The 21,086-nt window shown below is 28.0% G+C and overlaps 5 protein-coding genes across 8 annotated transcripts; 3 read left to right on the forward strand and 2 right to left on the reverse strand.

The window, feature by feature from the left end:
* Positions 1 to 5,024: 5,024 nt before the first annotated feature.
* On the reverse strand, positions 5,025 to 7,511 carry LOC134829927 (probable ATP-dependent RNA helicase DDX20). Its single transcript, XM_063843225.1, is given in 3 exon segments — positions 5,025 to 6,556; positions 6,559 to 7,245; positions 7,310 to 7,511. Coding segments are annotated over 3 exon segments (2,151 nt in total). The 5' UTR covers positions 7,431 to 7,511; the 3' UTR covers positions 5,025 to 5,213.
* Positions 7,512 to 7,819: 308 nt separating this feature from the next.
* LOC134829626 (integumentary mucin C.1-like) lies at positions 7,820 to 10,927 on the forward strand. Of its 3 annotated transcripts, none has more exons than XM_063842803.1 (3): positions 7,820 to 8,001; positions 8,128 to 8,987; positions 10,583 to 10,927. In XM_063842803.1, the coding sequence occupies exons 1-2, from the start codon at positions 7,887 to 7,889 to the stop codon at positions 8,787 to 8,789; spliced, it is 777 nt and encodes a 258-aa protein (XP_063698873.1). In that variant the 5' UTR covers positions 7,820 to 7,886; the 3' UTR covers positions 8,790 to 8,987; positions 10,583 to 10,927. The 3 variants fall into 3 exon arrangements, with proteins under 3 accessions (XP_063698873.1, XP_063698874.1, XP_063698875.1); XM_063842804.1 differs by having other exon boundaries at positions 10,619 to 10,927; XM_063842805.1 differs by lacking the exon at positions 10,583 to 10,927 and adding an exon at positions 9,504 to 9,521.
* LOC134829625 (negative elongation factor B) lies at positions 10,761 to 12,891 on the reverse strand. 2 transcript variants are annotated; one of them, XM_063842802.1, is made up of 3 exons: positions 12,669 to 12,891; positions 10,926 to 12,613; positions 10,761 to 10,866 (listed from the first exon to the last, which is right to left on the reverse strand). In XM_063842802.1, the coding sequence occupies exons 1-2, from the start codon at positions 12,772 to 12,774 to the stop codon at positions 10,944 to 10,946; spliced, it is 1,776 nt and encodes a 591-aa protein (XP_063698872.1). In that variant the 5' UTR covers positions 12,775 to 12,891; the 3' UTR covers positions 10,761 to 10,866; positions 10,926 to 10,943. The 2 variants fall into 2 exon arrangements, with proteins under 2 accessions (XP_063698872.1, XP_063698871.1); XM_063842801.1 differs by having other exon boundaries at positions 10,778 to 12,613.
* A 30-nt stretch (positions 12,892 to 12,921) lies between these two features.
* LOC134829627 (uncharacterized) lies at positions 12,922 to 13,356 on the forward strand. The gene is made up of 2 exons (XM_063842807.1): positions 12,922 to 13,147; positions 13,205 to 13,356. The coding sequence occupies exons 1-2, from the start codon at positions 13,027 to 13,029 to the stop codon at positions 13,345 to 13,347; spliced, it is 264 nt and encodes an 87-aa protein (XP_063698877.1). The 5' UTR covers positions 12,922 to 13,026; the 3' UTR covers positions 13,348 to 13,356.
* A 5,839-nt stretch (positions 13,357 to 19,195) lies between these two features.
* On the forward strand, positions 19,196 to 19,902 carry LOC134830989 (protein FAM136A). The gene is made up of 2 exons (XM_063844614.1): positions 19,196 to 19,353; positions 19,422 to 19,902. The coding sequence occupies exons 1-2, from the start codon at positions 19,267 to 19,269 to the stop codon at positions 19,776 to 19,778; spliced, it is 444 nt and encodes a 147-aa protein (XP_063700684.1). The 5' UTR covers positions 19,196 to 19,266; the 3' UTR covers positions 19,779 to 19,902.
* Positions 19,903 to 21,086: the final 1,184 nt, after the last annotated feature.

Below are 21,086 nucleotides of genomic sequence, written 5' to 3' on the forward strand. Positions count from 1 at the left end.
AAAAAATAAATTTATTTTAAATTAATTTTTTTTATTTTTATTACAATTTTAATTAATTTTTTAAAATTAAATTAAAATATTTAATAATTAAATAATGTTTATTATTTATTTAAATTATTACTTAAATAATTTATATTACATAATTTTTACAAATTTTAAAATTTAAAAAACTTTTTTCAAATTTACTCTTAACAAAAATTCTAAAAATTTAAAGAAAATTTGAATCTGAATTAAAACTAAAAAAAAATTTCATTATTTTGAGTCTCAAACTAAATTAATAAATTCTTATAATACTGAAAAATCGTTTGAAAGTTAAACTTAAATTTTTAATTTTGAAAAATTAAGAGATTTTAGGGATTTAATTCAATTTTTTATTGAAAATTTTAAATTTGATTAATCAGGAATTAAATTATTAAAAAATTGAAATTAATTTTAAAAAAAACTTTTAGCTTCAGAACTCGAAATAAATAAAAAAAATCTTTAAAAAAAGTTCAATTACCTCTTTAAAACATCATTTCAGAATTATCTTGAATTCTTTCACAAAGTAATTTCTCCAACATTGTATCTCTGCAAATGAACTTTTAAAATCAATTTAGATACAAAACGAATCTAACTTCCGCCAATTGCCACGTCGTTCGCCATCGACTCAAGCATTCTCTCGCGCGCTTCACTTTGCAGATCGATCGAAAGTATTTTAACGACCATCGCATTGCTCGTTTGCTCTTCTATTGGAATTCACTTGTAAATTTATAGATCTCTAAAGCATTCAACATCGTCTTTTCTCTTTATGTTATTTTTTTCTGTAATACAATAAATTTGTGTATAATGTGATGATGCATTTTACTGATATTCGTTGGCGGCTTCTTCTTTCGGTTTTTCTATCATCGTCGCTTTGCATTTGTCTTTTCCTCGTTCGTCGTCGATCGATTTCCAATTGAATGACATTATTACGTTGTTTTTATGCGTTTTTCGTTCGGACAGGCAAGATAATAAATATGAGTTAATTTGTGTCTCTGTCATCTACGGTTGATTCTAATTTTATGATAATTTTTCCGAGTTGATGGAAAAACTGCACCTTTAGAGGAAAAAAAAAGTAAGAAATAATCATAAAATGACATTAATCATGTTTGTTGTTGTTGTAAACTTTAATCCGAGATAGAAAAACTTTTAAATGGGGTCCATTTGTAATAATAATGATAATCTATCTATCTATCCTACCGCATAAAATGTATGTAAAATGTCTCGAAAAATTATCATGATACTTTGTAATACAAAATAACGGTAATAATAATCGAGTGCTCGTAACATAAAAGGCATTTTGCGGGCATTTATTACATATTTAAAAACATTATCAAACACTTGTCGTCATTTAATCAATTACAACAACAACAACAAATACGTGCGAAAATACGAGAAAACAAGTTAATTGATAAAATATTGCTTTAAAAAGTTGTTTTTCGTGTAAAACGGCCTAACCTTTTGTTTGGCAGAGATTAGTTCAGGCAGTTGTTCCTCATTCACCTTTATGTGGCTTTACCGATACAGGGATGGAAAAAGGTAAGTTCTATTTTTTTTTAATTTGTAAAAAAAAATAAATAAAATAAAGTTAATTAATTAATTAAAATTAATAAAAAAAAAAATCGAAAATTGATTTAAATCAAAAAAAAAAAAATTAAATAAATAAATAATCAATTTTATTTTCAAATTAATTTTAAAATTTAATTATTTAAAAAATTAAATTAATAAAAATAAATCAAGATTAATTAATTATTTGAAATACATTTTAAATTAAATTATTTTATTTAAAATTAATTATAATAATTTAATAATTTAAGAATTAAAAAAATATTTTAACAAAATTAATTTAATAAAAAAATATTTTGGTTGATAAAAATCTTATAATATTATTGAAAAAAAAAAATAAATAATTTTAAAAATTAATTAATTATTTTTAAATTAAAAAATTTATTTTTTTTTTCAATAAAAGTTTTTAATTCAATTTTATTGATTAAATTTAAAATTTTATTTATTTTTTTTTTAATTAAAATAAAAATTATTTTTAAAATAATTTTAAAAAATATTTTTTTTAATTAAAAAATTGAATTTTAAAATTTTAAATTAATTGACTAAAATTAATGTTTAATTTTTTTCAATAATTATTTTATTATTTTTTTTTAAATTATTAATTATTAAATTTAAATTAATTAATTTTTTTATTTAAATTAAAATAATTTTCAAAATTAATTAATTAATTTAAATTTATTTAATAAATTAATTTTTAAATTAAATCTAAATTAATTAATTTTTTTTTAATTGTAAAATATATTTTTATGGATTTTTTTTACGAATTTACCTTTTATCCAAATTAATAATAGAAATTTACCATTTACATCTCTGCTTCAAAGTTGATCACTTTTCGTGCAGATTACCGAGGCTCATTAGCACAAACATTGTTTCGTTACTTTGTTGTTAAGCACTATAACGTTTTCTGCCTAATTATTGTTGTTAAAATTGATTCCTGAAAATTTATTCAATAGCAAAATGCTTCGGTAATTATTATATTTAAGAAAAAAAAAATAATAATCAGACTTTATACTACAAGGTTTTTATTATAAAAACATGAAAGAAAAAATGCAAACGAGTATCCTATCCCACATCACACAAACGAAAAAAAACTTGAAAAAGGCGTCATTTTATGCACGAAAATGCATTTTTTTTTCAACCTGAACTCCGAGAGAGAGACAGAGCGATAATAAAGACACAACATTGTATCACAAAGCGAAGAAAAAAATTGCACACGAATGTCAAATAAAGACTTTGGAATAAATATAAATATGCCTCTTGGTACAATTTTTTTTTTTTCGATTTTAATTACTGCCCGTAGTATTGTGTCAATCACATTATTATTTACTAGAATATGTATAAATATTTTGCTGTAGCCTTTTGTGTATCGCTTGTTTTGTTGCAGCAATATTTCTGTCAAATTGAGTCATGTCTCGTGTCTTGTACCTTTTTATGTGTGTTGTTCTCTTGTTCTTGTCTAAATAGTTTATCTCAGAAACCAAGGTGGTCGCACACGAAACTTTTTTTTTGTTTTTAAATATGAAAACATGACGCGGATCGTTGGGAAGTTGCTACAATGTTGTTAAAGGTTTTTTTTTTTAATTTCAGAAAAAAAACTGTTGACGAGAGGCGAGAGAAGTATGCAAGAAAGGTTGGGCAGGCGGAAAGGAGACACTCGTTGTCTGTCGTACTTCATTTAAAATTGGAGTAAAAAAGGTATTTTTTTTGCAGTGATTTCTGATTCAATTTATTTATAATTTTTTTTAAAACTAGTTTAAATGCATTTTTTTATAATTTTGAAAAAAAAAATCGTTTCAGGGGTTCTTAAAGATGTCTGTCTGTTTAAGGAAGGAATTATGAAACAACAAAGTAAACTTAACTTTTATAGGAAAGAAGATGAAATATCTTTAAAGAACTTTCAAGATGATATAACTTCAAACAATATTTAGTTTTTAAGCAAAATCATATCAAAAGCCATCGATGACATAAAGGATCTTTAAGGCGGTGTTCAAATTTTCATTTAATAATCTTAAAGAAGCAGGCTTATAATCAAATATGGATCAACCTCAAATAAATGATAATACAAAAGAAGTATATTTTGAAGCCTTTTGATGCTATTGGAAAGGCATGTTACTCCCGTACTAACAATTGGTACACCACAAGGAGACAATATAGAAAAGAAATATGTTCCTGAAACGACTTTAATCAATCATAAGTGACTATTTTGAAACCTTTATGAAATATTTCCTTTGGCTTCTGCAATGTATTAACTCAAGACTTCTATTTCTGATCTGAAATTAACATCCAAAGCAACAAGTTGTCATATACCATGAGCCAAATATAGGAACATCTATGTAGAATTAAGCTTTTGCTTCAAAACGAGATAATATTTATATATTCAGAAGATGGAAGATCTAAAACAGCTAATAGAAAAAAATTCTGACCTTCCATAGAAAACCATATTTAAAGCACTAAATTTACTATAACTTTATAATTAAAAATGAAAAATTCTCTATTCTAAAAATATCTTCAAAAATTAATAATCAACAATTACCGTAATGTAGATAATTCTTATGGAAAAAAATCGGTTACAAATTCAAAAAATGGTAATAATTAATGGAACATCAATTTTGAAGTTAATAGAACAATATTTTTCCATTTAATTTTGGATTTTTTTAAGCAATTGTTTAGACAAAATATAAGTTAATTTTCATAAAATCAATAAATTAATTAATAAAAATTCATTAAAATAATTCATTCTCAAAAATTTTGTAAAAAATATTGAAAAAATTCGAAACCTCTTTGAAAATTTAAAAGTTTTACATAAAAATTTTAATAGAATGTATTTTAAAACCTATTTTCGTTAATAGAACGGATTATTTTTTTCCATAAAAATTATCTACATTATGGTAGTAACCAAAATACGCTTTAATGAAACTTTCCCAACGATCCATTCTCACCTAGATTTTTTTCCACTTATTTAAAATCTGTCATATTAATAAATGGAGTGCAACATTGTAAGCATCGCTCGCACATAAAATTACCTTTTATCTCAATTCCAATATTAATATTATTTATAAGCCATATGACAACAACAAAGTATCTCGGAGGCCTGCCTATCACTTTTCTGCATCGCAACTTTCAATTTATCTCCAAAGAACATTTAAACTGAAAATTACGCGCGCACGTTAAAAGCGCACAAAACATTCCACAAAGTGTGGGTAATAAAATTTAATGAAACCTAGATGATAAAGAAGTCAAGTCACAAAGAGTAAATGATTGTCACATTAAAGCTTGATCTAAAGTGTGTGATGATAATGATCGGAACGCCACACTACTATACGAGAGATGCTTCAAGTATAAAGTTTTAGAGTTTCATGACAACAACAAATAATATTATTTAATAACGCAGCCAAGCCCACGCGAAATCTAAAGAAATGAAATGGTTATTAGTTAAGACTTTTAATTTAATTGTTGTTATTTATTGTACATGTCTAAGCAAGTGAGTTTGGCATTTTTTTTTTCGACTAAAAGATGCAATGTCATCCGTGAGTGGATGGTTAATTTAATTTACTCTTTTTTTTAAAAAACGCACTTAACTCAAGTATTTTAAATACATTTTTTTACGAGTCTCACAGTAAATTGACTTTTTAATATCCCTGATTCTGAACGAATCGCCAATGGTTAACGTAGTCAGCAATTTGTGATGCTTGACTCCAATACATTGCGGTCCAGCGATTGTAGGCTTGGCGATTTGAGTGAAAGGACATTGCTGAGTTACTTTGATGTACTTTATGAGAATTTTGAGTTGGATGATGATCTGTAGCTTCAAAGAATTCTTCTTCATCTTCCAAATCTTCATCGTCTTCGTCTTCAGTCTCACTGTTACTATCATCATCGATGCCATATTGATACGAAGGTGATCCCCGATTGGATGCCGTTGAATTAGTTTCTGTTTCAGATGATGATGAACTTTGATCGTCGTCAAAACCGCGTTGGGTAACTGTATAAGTTTTTCCGCTCGTAACAGAACCCTGTGAAGCCGGGATGTCTTGAGAAACGTTATCCAAGTTCTCCAAAAAGGCATCGACTCGATCGTTAATGGATTCTGTATTTAAGTTATCATCATTTAATTCGGCATTTATGTCACTTTCTTGCAAATCGTCGGTAGTAGTGCTTGAATCTTTAATGGATTTGGTTGAATCATCACTTTTTGTTGGACTATCCTCGAGATTTTTGTGGGGTTCGATTTTTTCATCGTCTCCATAGAGATTCAGCTCAACTATTTTTTGTAGAAAAATGTTGTTGGAAGTATTAATCACAGGTTTGGGTACTTTTGAAAGGATTTCTTCGGTTTCTGGGTCGACTTTTGCTCCTTTTAGTATGAAATCTTCGTATAAGTTGAAGATATTTTTCAGTTTTGAGCTTGAATCGTCAACGTTTGATGGTTTTTCGTCTTTTTTAATGGAAATTTCTTCTGAAACATTTTCTTGGGAGCTTTTTTCCATCTTTTCATTGACTTTAACCAAGGGTTCAAACACTTTTTCGACGTCTTTATCCTCAATAGCCTTCGCTAACTTGTCTTCTTCGCCCGGAATGACCTTGAAAACGGGATATTCTTCGTCGTACAACACGCTACGGAATTTCAGGAGCTCTTCTCCGACTGAAGCGAATGTTATTGCTGTGCCAAGGGACCCAAATCTGCCTGCTCTGCCTATGCGATGCAAATAACAGAACTGATCCGGAGGTAATTCCATGTTTACAACCAAATTAACGCGTTCGGCGTCGATTCCGCGAGCTAACAAGTCAGTTGTCACTATAATTCGACAGTTTGGGGATTGTTGAATTCTTTCAAAAACCTTTGTTCGAGTATTTTGATCAAGAGCTCCCGAAATAAATTCCGCTAAAAAGCCTTTTTCGTGCAATCCGTTGGCGAAACTTTCCGCACGACTTTGGGAATTTGTGAAAATTAGGCATTGGTTGTAATCGACAGCTGTAAAACCTTTACAAGAGCTTCCAGCTTCTTTTGCATCTCTTCGACGACATTTTCCATCTTCGGAAGTTGATAAATAAATTGCGTAATACCAACCAGAATGGGAGCTTCCTTCTTCGGAGTCACGCCGAGCGGATTTTTCATGAAAACAAGGAACTCATTTTGCGCTTTTTGGTCCAAAGTTGCTGTCACAATCAAAGTTTGCTCCCTTTTTGCGGCACTTTTCATGATTTCACGCACGTCAGCGGAAAACGAGTCAGCTAAGAGCTTATCCGCTTCGTCGAGAACGACTAATTTGATGGTTTCCGGGTTCAAAGTTCGATTTCGGATCAAATGAAGCACTCGACCGGGAGTTCCGACGCAACAACGAGCATTGGCGATCTTCTGACGATCTTTTAGAATTTCTGTGCCGCCAATGCAGGGAACGACGCTGAAATTTTGAACGTTTTTGGCGACAGCTTCGATCACAGAAACGATTTGGAGCGCAATTTCTCGTGTCGGGACAACGACCAAGCTTTGAACGCCGTTGAAGGATTTCTCTAAAGCACGTTCGAGAATTGCCACGACAAAAACTAAAGTTTTTCCGGTGCCGGATTTTGCTTGAACGAATAAATCTTTGCCGCAACGAGCAAGAGGAATGGCTTTTAACTGAATCGGCGAAGGGTAGATGAAATTATTGCGAGTCAAACCTAAAAATTTAAAAGAAAAATTTTAATTTTTGAAGAAATTTAAAGAGAAAAGAAGAAAACTCACCGGCAATGATCGAAGGACTCAACATGAGTTGCTCAAAGGAGACATTTCGGTCGATTTCGACGTCAATTGTGCGAATTTTGCTGTCAATATCTTGTCCAACTGGTTTGGATTCTGACGACATGATTTTTGTTCACATTTATTGCTTTTTTTCTTTGATATTTGATGAAAAATCGAAGAGCCTTCCGGAAAATGAAGATTTTTTCGTAAACAATGAAACTTTTTTTTTATTGGTTGAGAAAAAATGTGACTTGAAATTTTAGCCAATCAGGAACGAGGAAGTAGTTTTGTAGTGAAATGATAGATGGCGCTGGCGTCCTTATCACTTTCATTCGTCTCATGGGAAAAAATCGGTGCCGGAAATGAAAAAATCGGTGCCGGAAATGAAAAAATCGGTGCACTTCCGGTCGAGAGTAGCGCCTTCTACGTCTGCAAATAAATCCAAATACAAAACTGAAAACATTTTCAATAATTGTCTTGTCCTTTTTCACTTTCATTCGCCTCCGGAGAGAGAGAAAAGTAAAAACAAATCAAAATTTCCTTCAAGTCCTGCGAAACTATGTTCACTAGTTGCATTTAAATGCCTTTCAAAGTCTCAGAGAACTCGCGATTCACGATGTCAAAGAAAAATTTCGTCATTTTATTCGTGTTAATTTCAGTTTTTGCCTGCAAAATCGCTGCGGAAGACAAAAATCGTAAGTACAACGCAATTTATGCACTTTTCTCGCTCCGTATCCTTGCAAGTTAAAAAGTGCATCAATCGATAATTGGAAGGACATTGAAAAATTTCCTTTGTTTGTCTTTCCATGCAACGCGGACAGTACGACAGTGCAAGACGAATGTCACAGGCGATCAGTGTCCGCCGAATACGTCGTGTTCGCAGCAAAATAAAGACGCCAAGGACCAAGACGGGCTTTGTCTCTGCTTAACGGGCTTCGTGTTCAACAAGAATTTCACCACGAACGAGACTTATTGCGTCGTTAATGCCACAGCGGCGCCTCCGCCATGCACTCCCGAAGCAAAATCAGCGGAAAATGCGACAATTTCGACATCAACTTCGACGACGACAACAACAACTTTGGCTCCAACGACGACAAAAAGTACTTCAGTCGCTCCAACTCCGGCAAAAACATCCGCAAAACCAACTTCTACGACTTCGACGACAACTTCAACAACCACAACGACAACGAAAGCCCCGGAAAAAGTGAATGTCACGACTTCGACAAACTCCCCGTTGCCCGTTCCCACGAACGATGGCGTGCAAAAGGAGAAAATAATCGAGTCGGAACACATGTTTGGCGGGTTTATGCTCCCGCTTGTCATCGTAGCTGCCTTTATCGGTGGAGTTTTCCTCATTCGCAAACACAATTTGCTTGAGCGGGCTCACAATTACATCTCCGAGCGGAATTGGCGGTTGCCCGGGAGCGCAAGACCCAATTACACGAACGACTTTGACGAGTTCGATGATCCCTTGCTTATTTAAGAGGAAATTTTCCGCAAATTGTGCAGATTTTTTATAGATTTCAACGAGATTAATGTTTATTTATTGCTGCAGCACTCATGTATATTTATATATTACTTAATCCAATTTTGAGGAAAAAAAAACAAAAAAAAAAATACCTTATAGATGTAGTGAAAGAGAGTAGCTCTCCTCCTCCCAAAAACAAAAAAAAATTGAAAGGTAATTGTTTGAAATTGCGAGAATTTAATTATTTATTTTTTTTTATTTTCAAAAATTAATTATTTTAATTATTATATTTTTCATTAATTAAAAATTTTATTTAATATTTTTTTAATATGTATTTCTCATTTAAATTATTTATTTATTAATTTTTTTTTGTTCGTAATTTGTTGAATTAAATTATGATTTTTATGAAAATGAAAAGAAATTACTTAAATTAAAATATTTTTGAAAACTAAAAAAAAATATATATAAATAAAAATTTAAAAAATTTCTCAAATTTAAGAAAAAAATAATTTAAAAAATTACTCAAAATATTAGAAATTTTATTATTTTTTCTAATATTATATTTATTTATTTAAAAAATTTATTAAAGGCAAAAAAGACAAAAATTATCAAAAAATCAAAACTTTTGAACTTTTTTGATTTAAATAAAAAAAATAATTTTTAGAATATTTTCTAACATTCCAAAGAGAAATTTGATAATTAAATAGAAATTTTAATGAAAAAGTTTAGAAGCTAAAAAAATTATTATTTAAAAAAAAATTTAGAAGCTATAAAAAATTATTATTTAAAATAAATAAAAAAAAAAATTTTCTGAAAAATTAAATTTGTCAGCATAATCATTAAAAAAATAAATAACTTGCCAAAAAGTTTTCAGAAATTCTGAAAAATAATTTTTAAAATTTGTAATATAATTTTTCTTACATTTAAAAAAAAATATGCAAAATCTATGAAAAAAATCACAAAATTCGATCAAAAAATCGAACAATTAAAATTAATCAAAAATTAATAAAATTTAAAAACTCAAAAATTATTCTGAAAAAAATCATAAATATAATTTAAAATTTTGTAAAAAAAAATTATAAGATTTAAAAAAAAAATTTTTGGAAAAAAAAATATCTGTATAAAATAATGAAATCTAAAAATTTTGAAATTTATAAAAAAATTTGAAAAATTTTAAATTTTATGAAAACTAAATTTTATTTTTCTGATATTGAAAAAAAAGATACAAAATTTAAGAAAAATATTCATTTAATTAAATAATTAAAATTAATTAAAAATTAGTTAAATTAAGAGACTCAGAATTTGTTCAGAAATTCAAAAAAATATTCAAAAATTTTCTAAAAATTTTTTTTTTTAAATTTAAGAATACCTTATTCAAAAATCATGAAAAGATCTGAAGAAATTTGGATAAATTTATAAAAATCTTAAAAAATACTCAAAAAATTAAAAATAATTAAATTTGTTAATTAAAAGACATTTTTTATAAATTTGGATTAAAAATTTCAAAAAATTATTTAAAAAAAATTAAAAAATATCTAAAAAAACAAAAAAAAATTATGAAATGTTTTAAAAATAATTAAAATTATAATTATAAGTTTTTGAAACAAAAAATGACATTTTTATAAATTTGGATTAAAAATCTTAAAAAAATTTTTATTAAAAAAAAAATCCATCTAAAAAATTTTTAAAAAAATTTCTGAAACATTTTAAAAATAATTAAAATTATATTTGTAAATTTTTGAACACGAACATGAATTTTGATAAAAAAAAATCTAAATTTACAAAAAAAATAATCTCGCAATTTCAAGCAAACACCTTTCCCGTATACTATTCCCATTTTATAGTGAATTATTAGTTTATCGTGTTCGAGATGATTGTGAAGTGAACCTGATGATATGAACGAATTGTTTGAAAGCCAAAGAAAAACTTCTTCTGATCTGAATAAAAAACCCCCAAAAAATTAGCTAAGATAAGGAAACCAAGAGATTTTACGACCTTGCGAAGATATTTTTAATTATACATATTTATTAATTATTATTATTATATTTATCCTAACCGTTTAATGCATGTCTTACAAAAAAAAGAAGAAATCCTAAAAAAAAAATATAAAAATCAATCTAAAACACAAAAATGAAGAAATAAAGATGTTACTGTGATACAAAATTCAGTTTATTGCATCCTCAAGACGTCCTTCAGCGGCGAATCGACATCCATTTCCATCGGCGTCGATTGCGATATCCCATCATGTCCCGCTGGATTTGTCGATGGCGCTCCTCCAATCTTCACATTTAGCGCTTCGTACAATTTATGGACATTTTCATGATGATTCACCGTCGGCTGAAGTGCCTTCATCATCGTTTGCAGTCTCGTGGGCGGCAATTTCGCATGAATATACCACAAAAGCTTCAACATGTGTCTCGTGACATTATCTCTGGTCAATCCAGCGAACAAAAATTCATCGAAAAGTACCGTACAAAAATCCTCATTTGCGAATTCGTCCGCCATGTTGATCAGCGACGCCACGAGGGAGTGCAAAAATGGATCTTCGTAAGCGCGATCGTCCTTGCAACTCGATAAAACTGCCAAAATTCGCAATAAACCGACTTTATCTTTTTGTTTTGCCGTATGGAGCGTATAGTACATGGCTAAAATGGAAGCTACGGTGCCTTCTTGGATGAAAGTTTCGATAGTTTCGGGCGCAGGACCCGAATGTTCAATAATTGTGATCGCACTTTCACGCTCATCGGGCGGCAATCGTGAATGCAAGTACCGAACTTGGTCGTCAACCATCAAAGACATCAACGCAGGTAAGAATTTCGTCACAACTTGATTATCTAAACGGGGTTCCTTGAAATCTTGACTGTCAATCATGATCCAGGCGCTTAAACCGAGCGCCAACATCCTCAAAAGCAGTATCAGGACCGTATTTTCGCGCGGCAGGGCCTCCGTATTTTGCAGATGGAGCAAAATTTTAATCGCTGAGGTCGCTAAAAAATTTATCGAAAACGGATCGCACAACGTCATCGATAAATCGCCCAAAACTTGTTCCTGTCCTCGCTTAATATTGTCTAAAAATCCTTGCAACTCACGAGATCTCTTGATATCGACGGATTTTTCGCGGATACAGGCATCCAAGCACCACGTAAATTTGTGACACGGATCCACGGTGATGATTTCCTGGACATCCAAGTCATGCAGCGCCATCAAAAGTTCCGCTCGTAACGTGCAATAATGAACATTTCGTGTCCGGAGGAACAAAGTTCGTAAAAATTGAAGCACCATGTCGTATAATTTGACACTGTTGCCGATCATGTGAGCGAGTTTTTGCACGACATCCTCTTGGCGACGCGTTTTTGGGGTCGGCGTGAAAAATAAATTGTTTAAATTGGTGTGATCGAAGAGAACGTTCTCCTTTTCGCGGATGTATTGCGACAAAAGTGGCGAAACTTCGTCTCCGAACAAACTTTGGTTGTCGCGCCAAATTTGCCGTTTGACCTCCGTATCGGTATCGGCGTATAATTCACGATCCCGGACCAAAATTCGAAGGTATTTGTCCTCGATGTGCGGAATATTCTTCAAAATTGACATCACAACGGGACGTAAAGCTTTGACACGGACCACGGGGAAGCTTTTGACGAGCAAATCTTTGAGTTTTTTATCGCGTTCTTTGCCGCCCTTCTCGCCGAGTTGCGAAATTTGTTGCACAAGCTTGTCCCGAAGCTCTTCCAACACGGAATTATGGAAATCTAAACGTTTCACGCCGTGCAAGTCGAGAAGCGGTAACATCGGGCGCAGTGACGGGAGTAAAATTCCGTTTTCGAGTTGGAATGTTTCAATCGCTGAAAGAAAAAATTATTAAAAAAATTTTTTTTTCAGAAATTGACATGAAAATACCTTTTAGAGGATCAATACAACTCGTTAATGCTTCCCGCAGATAAGCTTGCCCCGGAATATCGACTTCTTCGAGAGCTGTGCCGCCAGTTCTCGTACTTGTGCTCATTTTGAAGATGATTTTTAGTTAATTTCAAGGATTTTTCGAGATTTTTTTGTAAAATTCTCGGATCAAAACAATTTTCGGCTTGTTTTATCAATTTCATTCGTCTCAATAGTGACTTGGATTTTTAAAGGAAATTCGGTTATGAGCCTCTTGAATGTCAACAAATCAGAAATTGACTCATTGATCGAAGCTCGTTCGCATTTTTAGCTCATTTCGTGAACCAGAAGCACTGTCGCAGCCCGATTTCCCGTGAAAATGACGCAGAAAAGCCAAAATATCTTCGATAAATTGCTGGAATTTATCAATTATTGGTGGTTTCGTTATTTGATGGTTACTGAATTGTACATCGTCGAGAGATGGGAACGAGTTGTCATTCGTAAGTCTTTTAAATTTTTAAAAAAATTCTTGATTTTTAATTTTTTTATATTTTTAGACGTTTTTTTCCTCGTTGTTTTCTTGCTGCAATGGTATTTCAATCAGACAGTGTTGCTGCGATTCACGGGAGCTTTGGTCAATTTTGGGACCTTTTTGACGACGGGCGATAGCGGGGCTTTTGCTTCAAGTGTGACCTCGTAAAAGGAATTTTTTCGCAAAAAAAAAAACATTTCCATGAATTCCTCACAGCGTTTGGACCTTAAACAGTTTTTTATCCAGTTGAAGCACGTCGCGTGAAATCTCGCAAAATATTTGCATTTTTTTTGTATTGATTCTCAGCGAATGAATAATAATTACCTGCATTTTAAATTAAGTTTTAACAAAAAAAAAAAAAAAAAGTTGTAGGATAGATGATGTTATCTCGCTTTAAACCACGCAAATCACTTTGAAACTCAATAAAATGATAGAATTAATTTATTTTTTAATGAAAATTTGTGGTTTTTGTTGTACGATGGCTAAATGGTTTGCTTTATTGATTTTTATCAGTTTGAAAAATTATCAACATTTTAAGTTCAATGTCTAAAAATTGGAAAATTTTGGCTCGCAAAATTTTTAAAATTTACCTAAATTATTGAAAAGATAAAAGTTATTGTCAATTTTTAAAAATTAGTTAAATTAATATAATCAATGGAAGCCTAAATTTTTATAACTTTAATTTTAGGAATTTTTACTTTTAAATTAATTTTTTTTTTAAATTTTAAATTTTATATTTTTACTGTTAACGTTTTAGGTGCAAGGTTTAAAAAAATTGAATTTTTGGCATGAAAAGTATGAAAAATTAAAACTGCAAGAAACTGAAAAAAAATTTTTTCTTTGACATAGTTTTGTTTTAAAAACTAAATCAAAAAAAAAACTGTGTCAAAAACTGTGTCAAAGCAATTTTTGTCACTCAAAACTGCCAAAAAATTGAAACTTAAAAAAAATTTTTTCTTTGACATAGTTTTTTTTTAAAAACTAAATCAAGAGCAAAAAAAACTGTGTCAAAGCAATTTTTGTCAAATTTTGCTCCAAATGGATAAAAATTTGTCAGAGGGCTCTAATTTATCATTTTTAATCATTTTTCAACTCAAAACTGCCAAAAAATTGAAACTGAAAAAAAATTTTTTCTTTGACATAGTTTTGTTTTAAAAACTAAATCAAGAGCAAAAAAAAACTGTGTCAAAAACTGTGTCAAAGCAATTTTTGTCAAATTTTGCTCCAAATGGATAAAAATTTGTCAGAGGGCTCTAATTTATCATTTTTAATCATTTTTCAACTCAAAACTGCCAAAAAATTGAAACTGAAAAAAAATTTTCCTTTGACATAGTTTTGTTTTAAAAACTAAATCAAGAGCAAAAAAAACTGTGTCAAAAACTGTGTCAAAGCAATTTTTGTCAAATTTTGCTCCAAACGGATAAAAATTTGTCAGAGGGCTCTAATTTATCATTTTTAATCATTTTTCAACTCCAAATGGATAAAAATTTGTCAGAGGGCTCTAATTTATCATTTTTAATCATTTTTCAACTCAAAACTGCCAAAAAATTGAAACTGAAAAAAATTTTTTTCTTTGACATAGTTTTGTTTTAAAAACTAAATCAAGAGCAAAAAAAACTGTGTCAAAAACTGTGTCAAAGCAATTTTTGTCAAATTTTGCTCCAAATGGATAAAAATTTGTCAGAGGGCTCTAATTTATCATTTTTAATCATTTTTCAACTCAAAACTGCCAAAAAATTGAAACTGAAAAAAAATTTTTTCTTTGACATAGTTTTGTTTTAAAAACTAAATCAAGAGCAAAAAAAACTGTGTCAAAAACTGTGTCAAAGCAATTTTTGTCAAATTTTGCTCCAAATGGATAAAAATTTGTCAGAGGGCTCTAATTTATCATTTTTAATCATTTTTCAACTCAAAACTGCCAAAAAATTGAAACTGAAAAAAATTTTTTTCTTTGACATAGTTTTGTTTTAAAAACTAAATCAAGAGCAAAAAAAACTGTGTCAAAAACTGTGTCAAAGCAATTTTTGTCAAATTTTGCTCCAAATGGATAAAAATTTGTCAGAGGGCTCTAATTTATCATTTTTAATCATTTTTCAACTCAAAACTGCCAAAAAATTGAAACTGAAAAAAAATTTTTTCTTTGACATAGTTTTGTTTTAAAAACTAAATCAAGAGCAAAAAAAACTGTGTCAAAAACTGTGTCAAAGCAATTTTTGTCAAATTTTGCTCCAAATGGATAAAAATTTGTCAGAGGGCTCTAATTTATCATTTTTAATCATTTTTCAACTCAAAACTGCCAAAAAATTGAAACTGAAAAAAAATTTTTTCTTTGACATAATTTTGTTTTAAAAACTAAATCAAGAGCAAAAAAAACTGTGTCAAAAACTGTGTCAAAGCAATTTTTGTCAAATTTTGCTCCAAATGGATAAAAATTTGTCAGAGGGCTCTAATTTATCATTTTTAATCATTTTTCAACTCAAAACTGCCAAAAAATTGAAACTGAAAAAAAAATTTTTTCTTTGAAATAGTTTTGTTTTAAAAACTAAATCAAGAGCAAAAAAACTGTGTCAAAAACTGTGTCAAAGCAATTTTTGTCAAATTTTGCTCCAAATGGATAAAAATTTGTCAGAGGGCTCTAATCATTTTTAATCATTTTTCAACTCAAAACTGCCAAAAAATTGAAACTGAAAAAAAATTTTTTCTTTGACATAGTTTTGTTTTGAAATCTAAATCAAGAGCAAAAAATCAAAAACTGTGTCAAAGCTGTGTCAATTTTTGTCAAATTTTGCTCCAAATGGATAAAAATTTGTCAGAGGGTTCTAATTTATCATTTTTAATCATTTTATAACTCAAAACTGCCAAAAAATTGAAACTGAAAAAAATTTTTTTCTTTGACATAGTTTTGTTTTAAAAACTAAATCAAGAGCAAAAAAAACTGTGTCAAAAACTGTGTCAAAGCAATTTTTGTCAAATTTTGCTCCAAATGGATAAAAATTTGTCAGAGTGTTCTAATTTATCATTTTTAATCATTTTTCAACTCAAAACTGCCAAAAAATTGAAACTGAAAAAAATTTTTTCTTTGACATAGTTTTGTTTTGAAAACTAAATCAAGAGCAAAAAAAACTGTGTCAAAAACTGTGTCAAAGCAATTTTTGTCAAATTTTGCTCCAAATGGATAAAAATTTGTCAGAGTGTTCTAATTTATCATTTTTAATCATTTTTCAACTCAAAACTGCCAAAAAATTGAAACTGAAAAAAAATTTTTCTTTGACATAGTTTTGTTTAAAAAACTAAATCAAGAGCAAAAAAAACTGTGTCAAAAACTGTGTCAAAGCAATTTTTGTCAAATTTTGCTCCAAATGGATAAAAATTTGTCAGAGTGTTCTAATTTATCATTTTTAATCATTTTTCAACTCAAAACTGCCAAAAAATTGAAACTGAAAAAAAATTTTTTCTTTGTCATAATTTTGTTTTAAAAACTAAATCAAGAGCAAAAAAAACTGTGTCAAAAACTGTGTCAAAGCAATTTTTGTCAAATTTTGCTCCAAATGGATAAAAATTTGTCAGAGTGCTCTAATTTATCATTTTTAATCATTTTTCAACTCAAAACTGCCAAAAAATTGAAACTGAAAAAAAAATTTTTTCTTTGACATAGTTTTGTTTTAAAAACTAAATCAAGAGCAAAAAAAACTGTGTCAAAAACTGTGTCAAAGCAATTTTTGTCAAATTTTGCTCCAAATGGATAAAAATTTGTCAGAGGGCTCTAATTTATCATTTTTAATCATTTTTCAACTCAAAACTGCCAAAAAATTGAAACTGAAAAAAAATTTTTCCTCTGACATAGTTTTGTTTTAAAAACTAAATCAAGAGCAAAAAAAACTGTGTCAAAAACTGTGTCAAAGCAATTTTTGTCAAATTTTGCTCCAAATGGATAAAAATTTGTCAGAGGGCTCTAATTTATCATTTTTCAACTCAAAACTGCCAAAAAATTGAAACTGAAAAAAAATTTCCTTTGACATAGTTTTGTTTTAAAAACTAAATCAAGAGCAAAAAAACTGTGTCAAAGCAATTTTTGAAATTTTGCTGAAAAAAAAATTTTTCTTTGACAAAGTTTTGTTTTAAAAACTAAATCAAGAGCAAAAAAAACTGTGTCAAAAACTGTGTCAAAGCAATTTTTGTCAAATTTTGCTCCAAATGGATAAAAATTTGTCAGAGTGTTCTAATTTATCATTTTTAATCATTTTTCAACTCAAAACTGCCAAAAAATTGAAACTGAAAAAAAATTTTTTCTTTGTCATAATTTTGTTTTAAAAACTAAATCAAGAGCAAAAAAAACTGTGTCAAAGCAATTTTTGTCAAATTTTGCTCCAAATGGATAAAAATTTGTCAGAGTGTTCTAATTTATCATTTTTAATCATTTTTCAACTCAAAACTGCCAAAAAATTGAAACTGAAAAAAAATTTTTTCTTTGACATAGTTTTGTTTTAAAAACTAAATCAAGAGCAAAAAAAAACTGTGTCAAAGCAATTTTTGTCAAATTTTGCTCCAAATGGATAAAAATTTGTCAGAGTGTTCTAATTTATCATTTTTAATCATTTTTCAACTCAAAACTGCCAAAAAATTGAAACTGAAAAAAAATTTTTTCTTTGTCATAATTTTGTTTTAAAAACTAAATCAAGAGCAAAAAAAACTGTGTCAAAAACTGTGTCAAAGCAATTTTTGTCAAATTTTGCTCCAAATGGATAAAAATTTGTCAGAGTGTTCTAATTTATCATTTTTAATCATTTTTCAACTCAAAACTGCCAAAAAATTGAAACTGAAAAAAAAATTTTTCTTTGACATAGTTTTGTTTTAAAAACTAAATCAAGAGCAAAAAAAAACTGTGTCAAAAACTGTGTCAAAGCAATTTTTGTCAAATTTTTTTGTCAAATTTTGCTCCAAATGGATAAAAATTTGTCAGAGTGTTCTAATTTATCATTTTTAATCATTTTTCAACTCAAAACTGCCAAAAAATTGAAACTGAAAAAAAATTTTTTCTTTGTCATAATTTTGTTTTAAAAACTAAATCAAGAGCAAAAAAAAACTGTGTCAAAAACTGTGTCAAAGCAATTTTTGTCAAATTTTGCTCCAAATGGATAAAAATTTGTCAGAGTGTTCTAATTTATCATTTTTAATCATTTTTCAACTTGCCAAAAAATTGAAACTGAAAAAAAATTTTTTCTTTGTCATAATTTTGTTTTAAAAACTAAATCAAGAGCAAAAAAAACTGTGTCAAAAACTGTGTCAAAGCAATTTTTGTCAAATTTTGCTCCAAATGGATAAAAATTTGTCAGAGGGCTCTAATTTATCATTTTTAATCATTTTTCAACTCAAAACTGCCAAAAAATTGAACCTGAAAAAAAATTTTTTCTTTGTCATAGTCTTGTTTTAAAAACTAAATCAAGAGCAAAAAAACTGTGTCAAAAACTGTGTCAAAGCAATTTTTGTCAAATTTTGCTCCAAATGGATAAAAATTTGTCAGAGGGCTCTAATTTATCATTTTTATTCATTTTATAACTCAAAACTGCCACAAAAATTGAAACTGAAAAAAAATTTTTTCTTTGACATAGTTTTGTTTTAAAAACTAAATCAAGAGCAAAAAAACTGTGTCAAAAACTGTGTCAAAGCAATTTTTGTCAAATCTTGCTCCAAATGGATAAAAATTTGTCAATCTAATTTATCATTTTTAATCATTTTGCAACTCAAAACTGCCAAAAAATTGAAACTGAAAAAAAAATTTTCTTTGACATAGTTTTGTTTTAAAAACTAAATCAAGAGCAAAAAAACTGTGTCAAAGCAATTTTTGTCAAATCTTGCTCCAAATGGATAGAAATTTGTCAGAGGGCTCTAATTTATCATTTTTAATCATTTTATAACTCAAAACTGCCAAAAATTGAAACTGACAAAAAAATAAATAAATCACGTTGAAATATTGAATAAATAGGGAAACACTTTTGAAACTTCTACCGGCCCTGTCAAAAACACATTGGCAACAAATATTTCATCACACATTTAAATTATCACAAAAAGTTTAGAAAATTCACAAAAATGGTTGAAGAACAGAGCCGAAGAATCGAACATGAAATAACAAAAATTGTCGACGACTTGGACAAAAGTTTTTTACGAAAAATGCAAGTAAGTCAAACATTTTTTCACTAAATAAATTCACATGTCCATAAAACTGAAACAATTTTATTTTTTAGGTTGAGATGCATTTATGTGCCGCCAAGTGTTGCGAAAATCAAACTGCCAGTCTGGATTCCGTTCAATCGTGTGTCGAAAGATGCTCCTTGCCGCTGACTCGCTCCCAGAATTACGTTCAAAACGAGTTGCAATATTTCCAAAAACGACTACAGCGATGCGTCATGGACTGCAATGACTCGGTGCGAGATCGAATGCCGGCATCGCCATCAAATGACGACATCTCCAAATACACAAATGAATTTGAGAAATGTGCAAAAGTTTGTGTTGACAAGCAAATTGGGCTTTTACCGAATATTGTGAAAAAAATTAAGAGCACATTGGCAAAGGGAAATATTCCAGATACAGTTTCAGACTAAAAATTGAAAAAAATTATAGATTTTTAGAGTTAATGTAGGAAGTTATTTACAAATAATTTCATGAAAGAATATAATAAAATTTCAAATTTAAAAAAAAAAATAATTTAATATTTTTTTGCCAATTTCTATTTAAATCCTCCTAATTTGTGATGATAATTCAATAAAAAAATAATAAAAATCATTTTGATGAGATAAACTTTGAACTTTAAATTTTTAGCTGTTCACTATTTTAGTGAATTTATTTATTTTTTTTTAGATAATTTCACTAAAAAAATATATGAAAAAAATTTGAGATAAAGTTAACCTTTTTCAAATAAAATTTACCAATTTTTGTAAATTTTTTTCAAACTTTTTTTTTAATTAAATTGCTTAAATTTCATTAATTTAATTTAATTTTAATTTTATTAATTAATCAATTAGTTTTAATTTTTTTTTTATTTTTTTTAAATTTTTTAAATTTTAATTTAATGAAAATCAATTAAATTAATTAAATTACTTTGACAATTTTTGAGGGTTAATTAATGTCGAAAAAATTAATTTAATGAAAAATAAATAAATTTAAAAAAAATATAATGTTAAAAAAATATTAAATTTTAATAAAAAAAATAAAATTAAAATTAAATCGAAAATTTGTGAGAATTTAAAAATTTAATTAATTAACATTTTTTTTAATAAATAAATTTAATTAAAAATATAAAACATTTAATTTAAAATCTCAAAATTGTCAAATTATTTTTAAAAAAAATTAATGCCAATTAAAAAAAAAATAAATTAATTTAAAAAAAATTAAATTTTATCACGTTATTTAAAAAAAATAAAATTAAATTAATTAATTAAAATTTGAAAAAAAATAATTATTAATATTAATTAATTTTAGGACGAAAAAAATAAATAATATTCTGAATTTGTCCTTTAATAATTTTTTGAGAATTTTTTAAAAACGATTTCTAAGAGATATTTAATAAAAAAAAAATTATAACAAAAATTCTAAATTTTAGAAAATTTTTTTAAAAGAAAAAAACTCTGTGTAAATTAGTTCAAATTTTTTTTTATATTTTTTTTATTTTTTAATGAAAAATATTAATTTCTTTGATATTTCATCAATAAAAAAAAATAATCAAAAATTTTAAATAAGGATTTTACAAAAAATTATATTTTTTTTTTAATTTCAAAATTTTTACGAATTTTCCTCTAATTCTATTTTTCATTAAATAAAAACCAATGAAATTTTTTTTTTCAGAAAAAATCAACTTTATTTGATTCTAATATTTTTTTGTTGGTAAATAAATCAACTGCATTTAAATAAAT

The sequence above is a fragment of the Culicoides brevitarsis genome, chromosome 2, assembly GCF_036172545.1.
Source record: "Culicoides brevitarsis isolate CSIRO-B50_1 chromosome 2, AGI_CSIRO_Cbre_v1, whole genome shotgun sequence".
Classification (NCBI taxonomy): domain Eukaryota; kingdom Metazoa; phylum Arthropoda; class Insecta; order Diptera; family Ceratopogonidae; genus Culicoides; species Culicoides brevitarsis.

Excerpts from the sequence above, each read along its gene's own strand:
- LOC134829625 (XM_063842802.1), bottom strand. The coding sequence starts at position 12,774 with ATGAGCACAAGTACGAGAACTGGCGGCACAGCTCTCGAAGAAGTCGAT. Across the intron at positions 12,614-12,668 it reads TTGTATTGATCCTCTAAAAG|CGATTGAAACATTCCAACTC; the intron begins GTATTTTCATGT and ends TTTTTCTTTCAG.
- LOC134829626 (XM_063842803.1), top strand. The coding sequence starts at position 7,887 with ATGCCTTTCAAAGTCTCAGAGAACTCGCGATTCACGATGTCAAAGAAA. Across the intron at positions 8,002-8,127 it reads CGCTGCGGAAGACAAAAATC|TACGACAGTGCAAGACGAAT; the intron begins GTAAGTACAACG and ends CAACGCGGACAG.
- LOC134830989 (XM_063844614.1), top strand. The coding sequence starts at position 19,267 with ATGGTTGAAGAACAGAGCCGAAGAATCGAACATGAAATAACAAAAATT. Across the intron at positions 19,354-19,421 it reads GTTTTTTACGAAAAATGCAA|GTTGAGATGCATTTATGTGC; the intron begins GTAAGTCAAACA and ends TTTATTTTTTAG.
- LOC134829627 (XM_063842807.1), top strand. The coding sequence starts at position 13,027 with ATGACGCAGAAAAGCCAAAATATCTTCGATAAATTGCTGGAATTTATC. Across the intron at positions 13,148-13,204 it reads ATGGGAACGAGTTGTCATTC|ACGTTTTTTTCCTCGTTGTT; the intron begins GTAAGTCTTTTA and ends TTATATTTTTAG.